This window comes from Capsicum annuum, chromosome 3 (assembly GCF_002878395.1).
Source record: "Capsicum annuum cultivar UCD-10X-F1 chromosome 3, UCD10Xv1.1, whole genome shotgun sequence".
Lineage (NCBI taxonomy): Eukaryota > Viridiplantae > Streptophyta > Magnoliopsida > Solanales > Solanaceae > Capsicum > Capsicum annuum.
Window position 1 is genome coordinate 59,401,581 of NC_061113.1, and position 21,263 is coordinate 59,422,843.

Consider the following 21,263-nt stretch of genomic DNA (forward strand, 5'->3'; position numbering starts at 1 on the left):
GTGCTCCCTATCCTAATCCTTTAGGTGATCATTGCTCTTAGGCTAGCGGTGGTCCTAACACAAGGAGCCTAGTCTAAGGCCAATGGAGCTCAGTCAGCCCTATCTTATCCTCCTTATTGTTTTTGTGGGCAGTTTCATCATGGATATTGTGAAGATAAGATAAACTGGTGTTATAATTATGGTTAGCTGGGACACATGCAACAAGATTATCCTTCAACCAAGGTTTCCACTGGAGCCAATAACGTTTTGATTGCCACATCTTCAGTTCCTATGCAAAAGGGAATTATTTTTGGTATTAGCACTGGCCAAAATCACCTTTATGCACTTTCTACTCGCCAGGAATCTGATAAAGCTCCAGATATTATTACTGGAATTTTATAACTCTTTTCTCATGATGTTTATTATTTGCTTGATCCGGGTTCTACCCTTTCTTAAGTGACCTCTTCTATGGCTGTGCATTTTGGTTTTGGTTCTGAAAGTATTTTTGACCCCTTTTATGTGTCTACCTCGGTGGGTGATTCTATAGTTTCTAAAAAAATCTATAGGGGTTGTGTGGTGTCTATCTTTCATAAGGAGACACTGGTGGCTTTGATAGAGCTGGATATGCTGGATTTTGGTGTTATATTAGGGATGGATTTGCTTCATTTGTGCTATGCTTCTCTGGATTGTAAGACCTGAAGGGTAAATTTTCACTTTCCTAATGAGCCAGTATTAGAATAGGAGGGGAGTTCCTTAGTACCCAAAATAAGGTTTAGCTCTTATCTTAGAGCTCAGAAATTAATTTCAAAAAGGTTGTCCATATCACCTAGTTAGAGTTTAGGATTCTAATTTTGACAGTCCTTCTTTGCAATCTATCCCTGTGGTTAATGAATTTCCTAAATTCTTATCCTATGACCTTTAATGAATTCCTCCTGATAGGGAAATAAACTTTGGGATTGATATTCTACCGAATACTCATCATGTTTCCATTTCTTTCTATAAATGGCTCTGACTGAACTAAAAGAGCTAAAGAAGTAGTTAAAAGATCTTCTTGATAAAGGGTTAATTCATCGTAGTGTTTCTCTATGGGGTGGTCTTGTGATTTTTATGTGAAAGAAAGATGGTTCCCTTCAAATTTGAATAAACAATCGTCAGCTGAATAAGGTGACAGTAAAGAATAAGTACCCTCTTCCTAGGATTGATGACCTTTTGATGAGCTTCAGGGTGCTAGATATTTCTCTAAGATTAATCTTTGTTTGGGCTACCATCAGTTGAAAATTAGGGAGGCTAATATTCCCAAGACTACTTTTTGAACCCTGTATGGTCACTATGAGTTTTTGGTTTTGTCATTCGAGTTGACTAATGGTTCGACTGCATTCATGGATCTTATGAATTAGGTTTTTAGGTAGTTTTTGAATTTGTTTGTGATAGTTTTCATTAATGACATCTTGGTTTATTCTAAGAGTGAGAAGGATCATACCAATTACCTCTGAATTGTATTGCAAACTCTTAAGAATCAAAAGTTGTATGCTAAATTTTCTAAGAGTGAATTTTGGCCAAGTGTTGTGACTTTTCTTGGGTATGTGGTTTATAGTGAGAGGATAAAGGTGGATCTATAGAAAGTTGAGGCAGTTAAGAAATGGCCTAGATCCATGACTCCAACTGATATTAGGAGCTTCTTGGACTTGGCTGGGTATTATAGGAGGTTAATGGAGAGTTTCTCTGCTATTGCTGCTCCTTTGACAAGGTTGACTCAAAAAAAGGTTAAGTTCTTGTAGTTTGATGATTGTAAGGGTAGTTTTGAGAAGTTGAATGATAAGTTGACTTCGGCGCCATTGTTTACCCTACCCGAGGGTACTGATGTTTTTGTTGTGTTTTGTGATACATTCCATGTGGGATTGGGTTGTGTTTTGATGTAGCATAGTAAGGTTGTGGCCTATTCTTCTAGGAAGCTTAAGGTTAATGAAAGTAATTATCTGACTCATGATCTAGAGTTGGAAAATGTGGTTTTTTCTTTGAAGATTTGGCACCATTACTTGTATGGGATACATGTGGATATCTATTCAGATCATAAGAGGATACAATATGTGTTTACTTAGAAGAAGTTGAATCTTAGGCAGAGGCAGTGTCTTGAATTGCTTAAGGATTATGACATAAGCCTTCACTACCATCCAGGTAAATTTAATATTGTTACTGATGCTCTTAGCAAGTTATCTATGAGGAGCTTATCCCATGTTGATGAGGAGAAAAGAGGGTTGGTGAAGGACATTCACAGATTGGCTAACTTGGGAGTTCTTCTTTTGGATGCTGAAGATGGGGAGTCATTGTTCAAGAAGTGGTTAAATCATCTCTTGGTGCTGAGATGAAGGAGAAACAGACTTTGGATCCTATACTTATATAGATCAAAGATAATATGGGTCAGCAAAAGTTTATGGCTTTCGATATTGGTGGAGATGGTATTTTGAGCTATTAAGGTAGATTGTCTATTTCTCGTGTTTATGGGTTGCGAGAAGGGATTCTGACTGAGGCTCAAGAGTCTAGGTATACAGTTCATTCAGGCTCTACTAATATGTACCATGACGTAAAGGAGATTTATTAGTGGAACTATATGAAGAGAGATGTAGCAAATTCTATGGCTAAGTGTATGGTTTGTCAGCAAGTTAAGATTGAGCACTTGAGTCTTGGTCCCATATCTCAAGAGATAGAGTTTCCCATATGGAAGTGGGAGATGATCAATATGGATTTCATTATGGTTCTTTTGCAATCTAGCAATCAATATGATTCTATTTGGGTCATTATGGATAGAATAACTAAGTCCACTCACTTCTTGCCTGTGAGGACTAACTACTCAGGAGAGAATTATGCTAAGTTGTTCATTCAGGAGATTGTAAAGCTGCATGGTTATCCAATGTCCATTATTTCAGACTGAGGTATGTAGTTTTCATATCACTTCTGGCGTTCATTTCAGAAGGGTTTGGGTACACAAGTAAACCTTAACACCGCTTTCCACCTCAAGCAGATGGACAAGTAGACCTTACTATTCAGACTTTGGAGTATATGCTAAAGGGTTGTATGATTGACTTTAAGAGAAGTTGGTTTGATCATTTGCCTCTTATTGAGTTCACATACAACAATAGCTATTATTTTAGCATTTAGATGGATCCTTTCGAGTCTCTCTATGGTAGGAGATATAAGTCTTCTATTGGATGGTTTGAGTTTGGTGAGACTAGGTTGTTTGGTTCTGACTTAGTTCACCAATCCATGGAGAACATAAAGGTGATTAGAGAAAGACTTACGACTGCTCAGAGTTGCCAAAAGTCTTATACGGATGTGAGGTAAAGGGAGTTGAAATTTGAAGTGAATGATTGGGTATTCTTAAAGGTGTCTCCTATGAAAGAAGTCATGAGGTTTGGGAAGAGGGGGAAACTCAGTCCATGTTATGTTGGTCCATGTCAGATTTTGAGGAGAGTTGGGAACATTACTTATGAGTTGGATTTGCCTGTTAGTTTGAGTTTTATTCATCCTGTGTTCCATATTTCCATGCTGATGAAGTGTATGGGTGATCCTTTCTTTATAGTGCCCATTACGGATGTTGGTGTTACTAATTTCTTGTCTTATGAGGAAGTACTAATTGAAATATTGAATGGGCAAGTTTGTAGGTTGAGGACCAAAGACGTAGATTCAGCGAAGGTTCTTTGGAGAAACCAAAAGGTAGAAGAGGCAACATGGGAAGCTAAGAAAGATATGAAGGCTAAATACCCATTATTGTTCCTCGAGTTGGATGAAAGTGCTTAAGGTATGAGTTACGTTTCCCTCTTGTTACATTCCGAGTTTGTAATTTGATTCTAGTGTATGTTTGCTATTCTCAGGCTAAAAGTATCCTTACTCATCATTCGGGGATGAATGATCCTAAGGGTGGATAATGTGAGACCCCCCAAAAAATTCAATCATTTTACTTTTGACCACTCCGCATGCATAATATTAATTTTTGACTTGAATTATATTTAGGGATGTTAAAAGGATGTTTGGGAAAAGTTTTGAAAATTTTGAAAGGGTTTCGGGGTCATTTTGGGACCTCGAGGTAGTGAGGGTCCGTGATATCATCATGTCATAGAGGTTACCCTCCGTGATATCGGCGTGACACGGAGGATAACCTCCAAAATGGCATGCGATGATAGGGTGTTAATTTTATCCAGTTTTATTTTTTTCACTTGGTGTGAGGGGCTTTTGATCTTTTTACCCCTTGTACGACCTTTAAACATAAAATAAGCTTTTTTTCTTCAGTTTTCTAAGATCAAAATCATTCATTATCTCTTAAAATTCAAAATCCAAGAACATTTAAGGGTTTCATAGTGCATTCTTCATCCGGGCTCCAAACTTCAAATTGACTTCAATTTCTTGTGTTTTTCAGACATATTTCTCTTTCCTAATCTTTAACTTTACATTATAGCATAAATTGAATGGATTTTCATGGGATTAAATTTTGGGTTTTGAAATTAAGTTGAGGGGTTTTGGTTGTTACAGATTGAATTACTTGTCCCATGTTCTGAATTAATTATACATGCTTTAAATTGATGTTTTTGGTACTTAATTTATACATTACATGGGTTTTTCCAAATTGGAAGAATTTTGGCTTGGAATTGCATGAACCTCAACCCACTTTGTAAATTTATTTTTTATTATGAAAAATCGCATGGTTTAACTTGCTTTTGAACCCAATGCATTTCATTAATGGATAAATGGATATAAAAATGGATTTGAATGGCCTTGGTGGCCATGGTTTGAATTTTAATGGAACTTGGGAGTCAATGCGGTTATGTGGATTGATTTGACGTGTTTAATTTAGCTTACAAGTATATTGGTATGACGATACCAAGTGGCAAATGCCTTAATGAATGACTCCTAGGTTAATGATTGAAATTATGTGTAAAGTGATTTTAATTTAGGCTTAATGGGGATTGTGTAACTCATTATAAAGGTGTAAGTCCTGGGGAAACATATACTGGAAACCACGTTTGCCGACATTGGGGGTCTATATGACCATGTGCTTGACACACACTTAATATATATATATATATATATATATTGGATGGCTATTACCCATGGTGGATTTAGTTTTCCCTTAAATTTTCCTCGGTTTATGCGACTAACACGCATTGGGGCCCTTTTAGCAGGGGGAGTTGAACCCATATAGCCCATGGGTACTTTTAGGATGGATCGAGCTACAAAGTCCAAGTTAATGGTTTTAAACTCTCATTCTCATGGCCCTTACCCTATCTCAGTACACATACAAATAAATGTGTGCATGCGATTTTAACTGATTTTGGACATAACATTATGTTATTACTTTTCCTAAGTTACATGCCTATAGTTATCCCACTAACCGTCCTAGGACACTACATCATTTTATAATGTAGGGTCCGAAGATATTTCTGTTGCTCCTGTACAATATAAGGTAGTTGAGCACATTCAACTGAGTTGCTATGAAGTGGTGAGCCTTCATCCTTTGGAAAGCCTTATCATTTTATTATTCTTTCACTATTTACTGAATACTTTTTGATTCTTTTTGTAATAGTCGGGGGCATGTCCCATCTTAGATGTTATTCCGATTTAGAGGCTTTTGTGGACAAATATGGGTGGTTATTTATTGACTCTTAGAGTTTACTTGAGTTATCTATTTTTCTTTCATTACTATCTTAATTGTCTTTCACTTTATCTTTATTGTTGTTGTTGTACTCTTGAGGTTAGGTTAATGGGGTGGTCTCCGATCCATGGTGGGCTTGAGATACCTCTCACGGCCAGGCCTGGGGTCGGGTCATGACATGTAGTTGGTCATGTTGATGTTGAGTCTGCGGATGAAACTATTTAGGATAGTGACTGAAATAATTTTTCAAATTTTGATTTTCTGAAGTTCATATAAAGCTCAAATAAAAATAAGGTTATAAGAGAGGATAAAAATAGTCAGGTTGATAGTGATTGATCTACTTTTACTGATTCTGAAGTGTCCAAAATTACTCAATTCTTTAGTGATTAAAAAACACAAAATAAAAATAATGTGACAGTGCTCAGCCTTGACTGATTAGAAATATCATACATTAAAATATCTAAATTCACCTAATCTGATGAGAGTGTTGCAATGATGGATACAATTGTTGCAGTAGGTGATCTTATAAAGGTTGACACAAATGTAAGTGATAATGTTAAAAGAATTAAGAAAAATATATTGGCCGCTTCTGTTCTTATAATGGATGAAACACTTGTCATTCCTCGTCGATCATGGAAGCCAACGACAGTACATGAATCACCATTTTTGTTAAAATTTAATTTTGATGGAAGCAATGTTGAAGGTCAACCATCTAAGTGTATAAAGAATGGTCCTCTAAGTAAACGTCTTTTATCGATAAAAAATCCTTTTGTAAAGAGTATTACATAGAAAATTGATGATATGAAAGTGACATCATGGTTTAACAAGTTTATTACCAGATCTTTACACGTTAAACAAATGTAAATCTTCAGTTTATAGTTTTTTTACCTTCATTTTCTTTCATTATAAATTACACCTTTTGTATCATGATTTTTCTCTAGGCTTGTTTATTCAAATTTTGTGAATGCTCTCCAAAACCAGTTTGACTATGGAGTTGATACGATTTAAATGAAAGAATGATTCTTCACATTAACATATCTAGAAATATCCTTAACCGATTCAGTAAGTAATGATTTTTTTTAGTTAAATAGGTGACAGATACATAATTTTCAGAATGTATAGTACACGTATATAATTGTTACCTTGATATTTAAAAGTGATAAATTAGTTGGCGTAGTAATTTTTGTATATGATGCATATTTTATGTTTAGTTCAAAATTATTAGATTTTAGTTAGTGTCTGGTACTCATTTTTAGCATTTTAATCTATTTTTACTCTTTATATTTTCAGCATATTGATGTGATCTTTTACTATTTTTGAAAGAAATCAAAATACGAACTTGTTGGTGGTTCAGTTAAATTCACAATCACCTAATACTGGTTTGAGTGCTTGATTCAGATTTTGTATAAGCTATTTTCGGAGAACAATAGAGATATGACACTTATCACCAAAGAAGCTTAAATTGTTGAGTACATACTTGGGTTTTCACGAGGTGCAACATTTCTGGCGTAGCATTGACACCATTCTTTTTTTGATAAATCTTGCTAAGGACTTTCATTGGATCTTGATGAGGTTGTATTTTAAAGGTGCATATATGAGTATGATTCAATGCATGGTGCACAACATTCTGTTCGTGTTCGGAAAGCAGTTGCAGCATATGCAGAATTAGTTTCACACTTTCTTTCTTGTATTGATTTTTGAGATAGTAGGAGTGGTTGACTTTCATTAGCTAATTTTTTATATTCACATTATTGATGGACTGTCAACTCAAGTGAACACGTAATATATTGAATGCCAATTCAATTGCTCATTTGTAAAAATTTTAAATCAATTATACTAACATTGAAATATGTTGCAGGAACTATGGTGTCTTTGTTGCTTCATTTGTTGAGTATTTACTTGACGGTTTTGAAATTTCTAATCATATAAATAAAACTGATGTTGTTTGAACTAGGTATGGTGTCTTTCTATGGAATTAAGAAAAGAAGAAACAAATAAAATGTGGAGTTAGTGATGATAAGTCTACTGATTGATTGTTGAGAAAAAATGATGGTGTGCAACAAATATAGTTTGGAATGTCTTGCAAGCGTAGATGTGAAATATATGTAAAGTGGCACATACCGTTGAAATGTTTATGTTGTTTTTGTTTTGATACACCTGTGAAGATTTTTGTGGTGAAATCATATTCTCAATCTTATATGTTTTGACACTTGATACACCTATACAAATAATTTTTCTTTGTTAAGATAAGACAATATCAGTGCAGTTGTTAGTTTATAATCACCTTCTTTGTGAAAGTTTATTTTCATATTGTATATATGTTGATATACGTTCATACATATATATCCAAAGCATATACATGTCCTATATTAAATGACACTGGTTCTATATCAGTGCAGTATATATGTTGATATATATATATATATATATATATATACACACACACATCCAAATCATATACAAATCTTATACACCATTGACATAGATGAGATATAGTAATTTTAATTAAAAATAGTGCATAAGAAAAATTAGACAAAACAAAGATGGATCACACAAAAAAAAATTAGACAAAACTAAGATAATGCACAAAAAAATTATGCTCTCAGTTCAAAGGAGTTGATCACTACACATCGCTGGAGAATGTGTTTGAATCTTATTCAAAAAGGCACTAAATTTAGAAACAAATGCATCATTTTTTATTTTCTTTTGAAAAAATCATAATGCACAGATGCCATTTTAAGAGTACGAATGAAATCCTAATTAGTTACTAATTTTATATAATAATACTACATTCTACCGTCATTAAATTTTTGAAATAAATACACCTGAGAAAAGCGATGAATATTATTCTATAAAGCTGAAGCATTATATTTGAATCAAAATAATATTCTTGTGGCAGAGTTTATTACATTGTTATTAAATGAATAGTTTCATTTGAAATAAAAATGAGAAACATAAAATTATTCTTGTGGCAGCATTCTATCAAATTTTTGTTGGAGTATTTTCCCATATTATTTGATTGTATTTTATTTTTTCGCACCGCCCACATGAAGCTCATTGCTTAAAAAATTAATTCATAATGTACTTGTCTTGATTGTTATTTTTGGATCTATCTGATCTTAATTTTTAGACTGATTAGAGTACTATAATAGCTGATACCTTTGGTGGAATGTGCCAAGCTGTTTCATCAGGAAACAGTATATTTGACAATTCATATGCTTTCACAATTTTTTTTTTGTGTATTATGAAACACAATAGCTTTGTACGTTTATATATGTGTAAGTCAACACCATAATGTCACATGGACAAGATATGCCATCTACTTAAAATTGTAGACAGTTACATCTTTTTTTGTGCATGCACATAATGTTTCGCTTTTAAGCGTCATCAATCGCTACATGAGTATAGTGAGTAGTAGTCATCACCTTCAATGTACAAAAAATATTAGCAAATAGTGTGATAAAGCAGAATATTTAAGCTTCTATGAAATAAAAATTACAAGTTGTATCTTCATTTTATCTGATAAAATAAGATATAGCCTCATTATTATGTTGGGTTTGTTTTTCAGTTTTGCAAATTTTGCTTTTGAATTCTATCTATGTTCGTTATTTTATCTCATGATCAAATTCATTATGAATTGTAGTAATTTTTTAATTGGTAGGTCTCTTGTCTTCCTATTTGATGAATTTATGTATTCCGCTACATTTGTAGTCATTACCATGAACATGTTAATATCGGAATGAGCTGTGGATTATTTTTCATAGCCAATATTAAACAGGTAGTCTTTCGCCCTATTATCAATTTTATTTATGTCTTTCATAAATCGATCAAAATTATCTTTATGTATGTTCTGGCCGTTGCACATAAGATTTCCTTTAATTATTTTTTATTCTTCTTAAACCTCTCCTTGATGTTGTTCCATAGATGATAGATGTACATACAGTGAACCACATTTTGTTATCCAATTGAAGCACCTTTTAATATGCTATTATACCGATTAGATATTATGGACATATTTTTCTTTCACCAAAAGCAATTTTAAACATACAAAAATAACATTTTCATAAAGCGTTATTTTAAGAATCAACAACAGCATATGCTAGTGGTAAATATATTTTACAATTGTAGAAACATGCGTTCAAGTGGGGATTTACATGTATGCTTTTTGACATTTAAATTCAAATTTGAGGTCAATTTTGACATTTTACTTATTCTATACACAATCACCTCTTCAATAATGTGTATACTTGTCCTCCTTTAGAAAACAGAAGTATACATGTCTTTATCTTCTCTTTTTCACTTATTACGCCATTTATCCTTCAGTTCGACAGTAATACAACAAGCTAGAGAGAAAGTACTTAAACCAATATCGAGAAATTTTGAAAAAAAAATTCAAAACAAAGGTAAGAAAACTTAGTTTTCTCATATTAATCAACTCAGATTAGTTGTTATTATATTATGTGTTGGGCTTTTTGAAAATTTCTTTCTTGAATTTGTATTTATAATTAAACAGGATAATTTGGTGTACTAAAGCTTTTACTATGCATGTGGTTGGGAAGGGCCCGACCACAAGAGTGTATTACTCAATCTTATCTTACATTTTTGTCAGAGGCTATTTTCAAGACTTGACCGGTGATCTCCTGATTACATGGCAATAACTTTACCAGTTACTCCACGGCTCCCCTTGAATTGGTATTTATAATTTTTTTGAAAAAACTTAGTTGATTTTAGGAACAAAGATAGCTTCAATCCACTAATTTTTTAGTTAGCTATCAATGTATATTAAGCTACCTTGATTATGTGCAAGATTATGGTACCCAATAGTAGATCTTAGCTTAGAAAAATATTGGTGTCTAATTTTTTCTATGATCTTATGTCTCTTTTTACGTTTTTGTAGGTTATATTCATGAGTTGATATACAATAGCTGAGGATAGCAATACAAAAGGTAGTATAAATCTCAAGTTAATTATATCATCATTGCACGACAGGTGACCCAAAAAAAGTTATACATTGATCTTTTGAAACATACGAATGAAGTTAGCAACTTCAATCAGTAGCCTGCATAAGGTATTTGTCTTCTTCTTTATTTGAACAATCTAATTTTATCCTTAAAATACTAGGCTATTGTGTTTTGTTAAATTTTTATTTTGATAAAGATAATTTATGTAACAAGAACCATATAATTTTTTACTTTTGATTTGCTCTCGCTTGGTTTATATAGACTTCAGTTCATTTGTTCCTTGAGATGTAAATTTTGATCGATGATTCAAGAGGCTGTTTGTATTTTGTGTTAAATGATCATTCTTAGAATCAAATTTGCATTTTTGTAGTTAAGGAGATGAATATAATATAAATATTCTACCATCAATGACAAATAAAGGACTAAGATGTTCTAAATTGCTTAATAGTTTGAAGTCTAAATATCTACTTAATTGGGGTTGACGATTTTTTATTTATTCTTGTCTAAGACGTTCAGTTTTATGTGGTTGATGTTTTTGTTTATAGACTACATATATGATCATGTGTGACAATGTGACGGCAATCCTAATTTCTTATTATATTCAATTCAATTCTTGTTCATGTTGTTTGCTTTCATTTTCCTTATTCATTTCTTTTTGGTAGATTCTGCTAACTGACAATTTTTTTCATATTCTATAATTGAAATTCAGAATAGGATTTGTTAATCTAATGACCCTATCCACTTCTTTTTCGCATTGATACTATTTTGAAGGTTATGAAGCATCTCATATTAGAAGATCAAAAGTTCTTTTATATTTTCAGTAACTTAAAAATCCATTTCGCTAAATTTGTTTTGGGTTATTTAAGGTTGATCCTAATCAGAAGAAAGTTTCTTCTTTTTTGATTATGTAAAGAATATCGAAAATCAGGGAGGAGAGTGATAGGGTGAATCATTTTAAAACTTCCACTCAATTATTTATCTAATTTGTATTATAGAAAATAATAGAAAATTTATATATAGATCAAGAATCAAACATATGATTGTTATCTCAAATATGAATACTTGAATTAGGAGGAAAAATTTATAATTTATAAAATACTTATGAATACTGATGTCCCAAGGGATAGTTTCTTTTCCTATGCGAGTGCATTTGTTTCTCCAGCATATGCAATTTCTAATCAAGTAGGAGATAATTCTTAGTAGGATTAGTATATTTTCAAATATTTTATTTGTGCATCAAGCAATCCTTTTATTGTGAACGTAGAATTTGCATATATTAAGAGATTTCAAGACACTTAACTCTGAAAAAACTGAATTCAGCATATGTTGACACTTATCAAGTCATAAATTTGAGTGTTCCAGTCCTACTTCTTAGAGACATTGCACTTCAGAATGTCAAGTATTGCTATGCCTAACAATGTATTTTCTTTTCAGGAAATTGGCATTATGTCGAACAAGATAGAGTAATTATTTTCGATAGATCCTCGACTCAAAATAGAAGTTTTCAAAATAGAATGGTTATGTTACCGGATGATTGTTACAAGAGTATCATTTATAGTAGGGACTAAATTCAAACTTTCACTGATTGGCTTTACTGCTAACTTGTTGCGTCTTAATATTTCTTTTATCTACTATTTTATTTATACCTCTTATTAATTTTTTCAGAATGCTTGACTGTTATCTTTTTGCCTCAGCGCTGTCTTTTTGAAAAGTTGGATCAAAGAGAACAAATAATATACATGACGCTCGATGGTTTAAAACAGGTACACGAACAACTAACAACACTCTATTGCTACTATTCTACATCCACTATATAATATATTACTTCTTCTTCAACAGATATTTTGTCAATCATAAATCTTACAATTACAATGATAATTAAGAAAGTCAAGTTAGCTACTACCACCATATTAACGGGTTGCGCTACTGATTCGTCTTTTACAATGTCAACTTCTGTAAATATATAAATATATGTATAACTTGCCAAGACGATGCAATCATGAATGTAATGTATAAATAATGTGTGTATATAATATATAAATAATATATGTATATATAAGCAATCTTCTATCATGAAACGTTCTTGACCAAGTAATTTGTGTTGATTTTTCAAAGTATACATTGGGCCCTTGCACACATGAAAAACCACCATCTAATTATGATTAAGCAAGTGAAAAAATATCAATATTTTTGACAAGTTTAATAACAGATTACAATCTTACTAGGTGACGTTCATGTAGTGAAAAGCTGAATTACTATATGTCTAGTGAATTCTTTCAAGATTTAAATTCACAGTTAAAAATTATATCACTTCATGTCTAACTGATCCTTACAAGATTGTAATTTAGATATTTAAAAGTTGTATCACTTCATGCCAACATATACATAATTTTATATAAAAGATTTATAGAACTCAGCTGCTACATCCAGCACACTACCACACAACATTGTTTTCCTACATGCTGATTTCAGAAAAGTTTCATCAACAATAATGGTAGGCATAAAATATTTTTAGCCCCTAATTGATGCTTCAATGCAAGCATATTAAAATGATTGTTCTCTGTTCTATGTAGCATTGTGAACGATTCTGAATTTATTATAATTGCCATATACAGATAAGCTGACAATTAGCATAAAATTCACTCAGAAAATCTTTCATTAGTTCAAGTGCCTTTTTTTGGCTCTATATTTTTTTTTTATAGTCCATCCTAATTTCTAAAGTGTACGTTGACTTTAGATAGTTGTGTTTCACTAGCAATAGTTAGTGAAGTAACATGTCGTTGTGAAAACATTATGTCCATAATTAGATATATGTGATCATCAATAAATTTTATCACAATGAAATTTTTTAAATTTTATTGACTTGAAGATCTAAAATTTTATTTGTATCTTTGATTTGATATACTTAAGATAGACCTGTATAGATATATTTATTTACAATAATGCTACCTTTATACAATATGAATTTAATTTCTATGTAGAAATTGATATGAATATAATTTCTAATGAAGGAAAATTTATACAGGTATTATACATTAATTAGATAGGTTGTGAAGATATTTCAACCATATAAAAGTCCTATATTTATTGACACAGGTCCTAATGCAAGTCTTATAAAGTAATTATACAGCATTCATTCAAGTTTTATACAGTAATTACTTAGTTTATATCAATTATTGATTCAGGTCCTATACAATAGTTATATAGTTTATATGCATTATTGATTCAGGTCCTATACATTAGTTACTCAGTTTATATTTATTATTAGTTTATATCCATTATTGATTCAGGTCCTATACAACAATTATACAGTTTATATGCATTATTGATTCAGGTCCTATACAATAGTTACTCAATTTATATTTATTATTGATTTAGGTCCTATAATACAGTAGTTACACTATTTATATTTATCATTGATTTAGTTCCTACACAGTAATTATATGATTTATATGTTGTATTGACACAAGTTCATACATATATTCCTATCATGTATAGGATTTATACATTGTTGATACAAGTTCTATTAATTAATAAAATTATATGCAATTTAGGTACAAGTTCGTACATATATTTCAGTCATAGACAAGACTTAGGTATGATTGATACATGACCTATACAATATTTATACAATTTATATGCAATAGATGTACACATCTATAGATATATCCTAATCATATGCACGATCTATAGATGATTGATGCAAGTCATATATAGTAGTTTTACAGTTTATATGAAGATTTATATCTTGATGATGATGATCTATTCACCTTAAACTGAAATATTTCACGGATTGTATAATATTTTATGATACTTGATATTGTATTTTTATCCCACAATAGTTATTGTTTTGCAATATTTCTATGAAGTAGATCCTTTATTATAGATTTTGGCTCTTCTACATTTCTTTCTCAGAAAAATCTTCAATCGTATGATAAAAATAGACATCAAATGAATCTGCATAGTCGTCGAAGATATTTCGATTAAATTACTAGTTGAGGATTCTCTATTTTTAAATGTGTCTTGCACGTAGTGTATATATAATGAATATTTATTGATGCCCAAATTTTTTCATCATTTCCATATAAAGTTAAATCCTCATATCATTATATATAGAGCTAGTTCCACTCCTTACAATGTATTTTATCATCTTAAATCTGAAGTTGGCTCTACATTCAATTGTTTATACAGTTCATCAATAAAATATTCATAGTTGTAATCCGAATTCAATTATGTATGCAGTTCATCAATAAAATATTCATAGTTGCAATCTGAATTCAAAAGCACTCCACTAATCATAAATTTTTCATATTGCACATCACTTAACCACTGTCCTCCATATTGTAGCATAATTAGAATCAAATCGAATTTGAAATCATTATTTCGAATCAATTTCAGATAATTAAGAATGAAAAACTTTATGAAACTGATTGACCGAGAATGTTTTATAGATTTATATGCAATTTAGTGAACATATTTATGATAATGTATTGTATTGAAAAAAGAGTTGAGGTTGAATCGAAAGGTAATCATGAGGTTGAACTGGCAAAGAAAAATTGTCAATTTAAATCAGAAAGAAAAAAATATTAATTTTGCCATGAAATTAATTTGACGATCATATTAAGGGAATTAAAATCAGGAATTATTTTGATGAAAGTAATTTTGAACGAAGTGATATTTTTGTCCTTTTTCCAAAAATTAAATGCAGCGATATGAACTTAATACAACAATTCGGAATTATATAATATTGCAAATTGTGGCTATAAATACCCAAGTTTTTTGCTAAAGCGTGACTGTCTCTAAAAGTCTCCCAAATAATTACCTTATCCTTGATTAACTTTGACGATCGAGGTTCTCTGGGTATCGGTGGAAAACGAACCACACCGGAGTAGTTAATCCTGATTCCTAACCAACGGACGTGTATAAACTTTTCCAACCATTCAAACAATAGAACAGTATATAAACTCAAACCTATCAAATAGAAAAGAGGAAAGAGACTCAGAAAAGGACAAACCCAGTCAATGGATATCATATTTTGTAAAATAGATGCAGTTCTCCTAGCTAAGGAACCGTGCTATACAGTTATCAATAAGCAAACCATCCATAACAAAAGAAACTAAATTTCTGTATCATATAAAATATGATAAGCCATGCACATGAGACAGAAATTAGTATCCTCCTTCCTCTCTTTAATTGTCAGCAGCCCTGAAGATGGTCAATAGAGAAAGGAACAAATTGATAACGTCGAGATACAAGGATATAGCAGCCCAGATGTACTCATCATAAGTGTAGCGCTTGATTAGATTGTCTGTATCGTAGACGATGTATCCACAGAATATGATCGATGCCAGACCGCCATAGATCATCACTGAAATCTTACCCAGAGGGAAGAAGATCTGCCATAGAGAAGGAAAGAAATGAGACTGTTAGCTAAGAGTAACAAAGATAAACTCGAAGTGCAGAGAAAGAAAAAACAAATCTTACAAACCTGGATTAAGGAGAACAATAGAAGAACAACAAGAGCACCGAACAAGAAAGGTCCCAGGAAGTTGAAATCTTGGCCTCTTTTTGCTGCCCAGAAGGTGTATGCTGTCAGACTAATCACCACCGCTGTTGTCAGTATGACTGCCTCCAGAATTACTTTGCCTACAAAAACACCAGTATGATTTTCAAGGTCGTGTTTGCAGGAATATTTTCCAGGGCGACAGCATACGTTGGCACTAGCAGGTGATAAAATCGTCCCCTCAAATCCGAAGGGACCTATGTCATTCAGTTTGTAAATCCATTAAGATTGAACAGTGTGTTTGCAAATCAAGTCCTATAAGTGAACTCATTTTAATGATATGAGTTATCCTTCTGAGTGAAGAGCTGATACCGCTCATTTACCATTTATTACCACCAAAGTCATAGTCTGGTTGATTATCTGCAAGTTAACCTATAACAATCTTTCATGGGTACAATCTCGGTTGTCTCAATTTTCTATTATACCAACTTGGTTCATCAAAACATTCCATTTGTAAATGTAAAATAACTTCACTGAAGGAGGTCACCAAGATTCACTAAAAAGGAATACCCATCTTTGAGGATAAAAAATGCGGACAAGATAGTATAAGTAGTATTTTAGTCATTTTCTGCAGAAGCAACATGTTGACAATCACATCATACACATTACTTCAACCGATCAGTTCATGTCGTGATATGATATTCATCATGAAACCCAGCTTCTAGAGAACTAAGAACTAATATTAGGCAGTTTGTGTTATGAATCACAACTATATCTAGTTTTATCAGTCTCATTTACATAATTTTAACTAGTAAAAAGACAAGATGGTAAACCAAAAAGCTCAAACTGTAATTTGACAGAAAATATTGTCATATCTGCTGCAGAACCAAAATTGTGAATATTTTACACCCACCCACCCTTCCGCCACGGCTAATACACCAAGGCCCGCAGCTACAGTTGGAACGTTGTGTATATATATCTAAGAAATATTATAAATATGTTGAAGTGCCACCCACAAAAATAAATAGCTCAAGGGTACCAGTGGCAGAGGTTTTATGTCCCCCCCAACTGATGGGAGTTTGATTCAGACCGGCTACATCATGGTTTTGATTGTTGAAACAAATTCTATTCATTTGGTTCATATTTCTTATCCTCTTGACTAGCTACTCTTCATTAATGTTTGTTTGAATTCTCTTTTTTTAATTAATTCTAGATTTTTGTCTCATATTTGTTTTAGGATTTTAAAAAATAAAATTGGCTTGATGCCATTGTTCTTAATAATGAAACTGGAAACATTTGTTTGTTCTTTCACTCTGATTCATAAGTTGGGTCGAACTTTTGCTATGCGCCACGTTATAATAATTATTATATATTTATTAGCATATTTTTTCATTTGATCGATTTGTATAAGCTGAAAAGACAGAATAATCAAATCAAAGACTAGACTTGATCAAATCAACCAAATGTTTATTCTAGTTGGAAGTTTTGGATGTTTAGCATAGACAATACTACCCAAAAATTGCTAATTTCTGACAGAATCCGTAAAAATTTGACTCGCTGACAGATTTTCCATCAGAAACTCCTTATATACGAGCCAAAATTTGATGCCCATAGAAGTTGGTGATTTTCGGTTTTGACATCCACATTCAAAGCAACATTTAAAGCAGTCTCCAAATTCTAGATCCAGTCCTTCACCGAGGAACCAGACAATTCCTATGCTTTATATGTATGTGTAAAAATATATTCCTATAGTAACATATATAACAATATCCAGTAAATTTCATTAGATGTTACTATATAACAATCCGTTTTGGTTTTACAAATTAATTTTGACACCCCTAATTAACAATGACAAATAGGTAGGTGAGAGAGCAGCCGTAACCCTTAAATTCCGGGTATTTGTATTAACACATGACCACCAGAGAAGAGAGTTAATATCAACTTTAAATTTCTATCCCAGAAAGTCACTTAATTTTGAACTTTACTCAGAAAGTCACTCAACTTTAAATGTTTTACTCAAAAAATCACCCAACTCATTTTATTATTTTTTAAATTAATTTTTACTTATGTCAAAAAAATTTTAATATCAAAATTCTGAAAAATATAAAATATCCATTTAACAACCTTTTACCCTTTCTTTCATTTCTCTTTTTTTCATTTGAAACTCAGCTGTTTGCTGGGGTTTTTTAATATATAAAAAAACATTATTAAAGGGATCATATCCTTTTCGTAAAGTCCAGACTTGTTCGTTACTCCCTTCTTTTTTTATATTCTCCATATGTATTTCATAAGTCAATTTAACTAAGTTTCAAAGCTATTAGATTAGATTAATTTAGTTCTTTAAAATTAAAATTTAGATATTCAAAAACTATATAAAAAAAAAATAATTTGCAATTTTTATTTTTTCGATTAGATTAAGAAATACATCTTAAAATATTGATCAAAATTTATATCATTTACCTTTAAAAAAGAAAGAAAACCTATAAAAAGTAATGAAGGGAGTAATATTTAAATGATTACCTTTGTACTAGTACCTTTTGACAAATAGAAGGAGCTTCTAATTACTATTTAACTGGATGCGAAATGTAAGAAATAAAATAATACTACTAAAACTTGTGGTTTTAAAATTAAGTATAGATATTTATGTTTGCTAAATAAATTGTGGTGCAAATATTTAATTTATGTGACAATAAATTCTCTTTTGGAATATAAAATGGGTACTTCAAAGTTAATTTTTTTTTCTATTTCAATTTGTTTGCCTTAATTTTATTTGCACGTAGTTTAAAAAGTAAAAGAATTTTTTTAACTTTATGATCTTAAATTCTTTTAAATGTAGGTATCAAATGAAAGAAAGATGAATGAAAAAAAGGGTAAAAAGGTCATTAAATGAATATTTTATATCTTTTAGAATTTTATTATTAAAAAAAATTCACATGAGTAAAAATTAGTTTAAAAAATAATAAAATGAATTGGGTGACTTTCTGAGTAAAAGTTTAAAGTTAGTAACTTTCCAAAGTTGGATGATCGTTTAAGTTATTAAGATCCTTAAAATCTGATCAAACCCGCTTTTAATCTCTTTTTTAACTTTTTAAGGTGTTTGATAAACTAAAAAGTGCTTAAAAAAGATAAAAACTGATTAAAAGAATCAAAAAGTGAGAAGCTAGATAACTCCAGTTTTTTAGATTAAAATTCTATTAGATTTAACCAAAACATATACCTTTTTATCCCTTGTATTTTCCTCCAATTCCAATAATATCCTAAACTTATAGCCCTTGAATATATAATTTTTTTCTATTTCTCTTTGCCGCTTCACTTTATCTCTCCCTTCTAATTTCCTCTTCATCTTTCTTCTTTATTTTCATCGAATCCATCATTAATCGAAGGTTTGTTAAAAAATTTTATTTTAAAATTAAAAGTTATAAATAATTTTTTTCTATTTCTCTTTGCCGCTTCGCTTTATCTCTCCCCTCTAATTTCCTCTTCATCTTTCTTCTTTATTTTCATCGAATCCATCATTAATCGAAGATTTGTTCAAAAATTTTATTTTAAAATTAAAAATTATAAATAATTCATCTTATTTATGGTGTTAACAAAGTACATAAAGTGATTATCACTTATTTACCAAATGCATCAACAACTTTTTCCAATTTCAGCACTTTTATCCAAACACTTATCTGCTTAATTTATAAACACTTATTTTAAGTTTTTAATCACTTAAGCTAAAAAATTATTTTTTTAATCTTATCCAAACGGACACTAACTCCAAGAAAAAAGACTATTCGAAAGATATTAGCACGACATAGAACGCAAGCAATGTCCACAAATCCTAAAACAGAAAACAAAGACTCCAAAACAGTTCCATTTTGACCGTGAATTTGAACATAAAATCTTCAAATTTTTTGAAACAAAATTTAGACATTTAAAAACTGTACAAATTTACTACGGGTCACGACAATTGCTACTTCAAAATATTAAAGAGCGATAAGAAAAAATTAGGTCGAAAGGATAAACTTAATTAAATCCTGAAATCCAAAAGGTGTCACGTAAATAGAAAAAATAAGAAAACAACCAAATTGAGGACGCTTACCGCTGGTGAATGCGCAAGTCAATCCAACAGTAAAGGCAAGAGAAACCGTGAACAATCCAAGAAGCAAGTAGTTAACAGGATGTTTCTGGTGATAGTAATACAACGGGCACAACGCTGCAACAACAAAAGCACAATCAATTAATACTCAATTCCCCAAAAGATCTGGTATTAGAATATTTCTCCTTCTATCCCAATTCATCTGACATAGTCAGAATCTCGAGAGTCAAACTAAAATTTGGGCATGAAATCTTCGTATAAGTACTATAGTCACAATAATTGAAGATTCAAAATATTAAAAATATACGAAAACTTGTTTGAATCTCGAAATCCGAAAGGTGAAAACATAAATTGAGACAGAGAGTAAATTAACTACACTTACTGATAAACGGAGTGATTACGAGAACAATATAAACTCCTAATCCCGCACTTGTCGTCGCAAAGAAGTGAGAAATCGGATGAACGGTGACGACGACGGAGGCAACAGCAATGGTTAGAAGCAACTGTATAGTAATTATGGAGTAGACTTTTCGAATAAAAGACCACCGGAGTTCAGGGCTTTCCAACATCTCCGGATACAAAGGTGCAGTGCCGGCTTCCACGTCATATTTTCGATAAGGCTGGTTCCACATTTTTTCCGATATTCTTCAACAAACTTCTGAATTCGGGAGGTTTACTTTTTGCGTGTGGAAAAGGAAGAGAGAGAATTGCCCCTTTATATAATTGGAAAAGTCCGACCCGCATTTGAATTGAGAAAAAAGATAAAACGGGCTTAAGTGGAAAGTTCATGATTCGTCTATCCACGCGTGTGAGTTGACACGTGAGAAGATAAAAGTATCTCAATCGTTTCTTTGACCTAATGTTCAAGACTTCTCTGGACCCGTCTTTTCTTTGTTATGAAGTAAAAGACTTGGGAGACTTCTAAATGAAATGAGAAAAATAAGCCAGAAGCTCCCGGCAAGTTTCCAATTAAAAAATGGGATGAGTGGGTCTCATAAACTTGTCCCTAAAAAAAAGTTAAGTTTTTTGAACAATTGAGATAATTGTGGGATAATTCCGTTAATTGTTTGAACAACTTCGCACAGTTATTGA

At 31.6% G+C, this 21,263-nt stretch overlaps 1 protein-coding gene across 1 annotated transcript; it reads right to left on the minus strand.

Annotated features, from left to right (window-relative positions):
- Window positions 1-15,590: 15,590 nt before the first annotated feature.
- Window positions 15,591-20,906, minus strand: LOC107863802 (protein LIFEGUARD 2). The gene is made up of 4 exons (XM_016709948.2): window positions 20,554-20,906; window positions 20,175-20,288; window positions 16,073-16,230; window positions 15,591-15,980 (listed from the first exon to the last, which is right to left on the minus strand). The coding sequence occupies exons 1-4, from the start codon at window positions 20,801-20,803 to the stop codon at window positions 15,774-15,776; spliced, it is 729 nt and encodes a 242-aa protein (XP_016565434.2). The 5' UTR covers window positions 20,804-20,906; the 3' UTR covers window positions 15,591-15,773.
- Between the last annotated feature and the right edge of the window lie 357 nt (window positions 20,907-21,263).

What these genes read in the sequence shown, in the direction of transcription:
- LOC107863802 (XM_016709948.2), bottom strand. Translation starts at nt 20,803, where the DNA reads ATGTGGAACCAGCCTTATCGAAAATATGACGTGGAAGCCGGCACTGCA. An exon ending in CGTAATCACTCCGTTTATCA is followed by an intron (nt 20,289 to 20,553) that starts GTAAGTGTAGTT and finishes TTGTTGTTGCAG; the next exon opens with CGTTGTGCCCGTTGTATTAC. An exon ending in TATTGTTCTCCTTAATCCAG is followed by an intron (nt 15,981 to 16,072) that starts GTTTGTAAGATT and finishes TCTCTATGGCAG; the next exon opens with ATCTTCTTCCCTCTGGGTAA.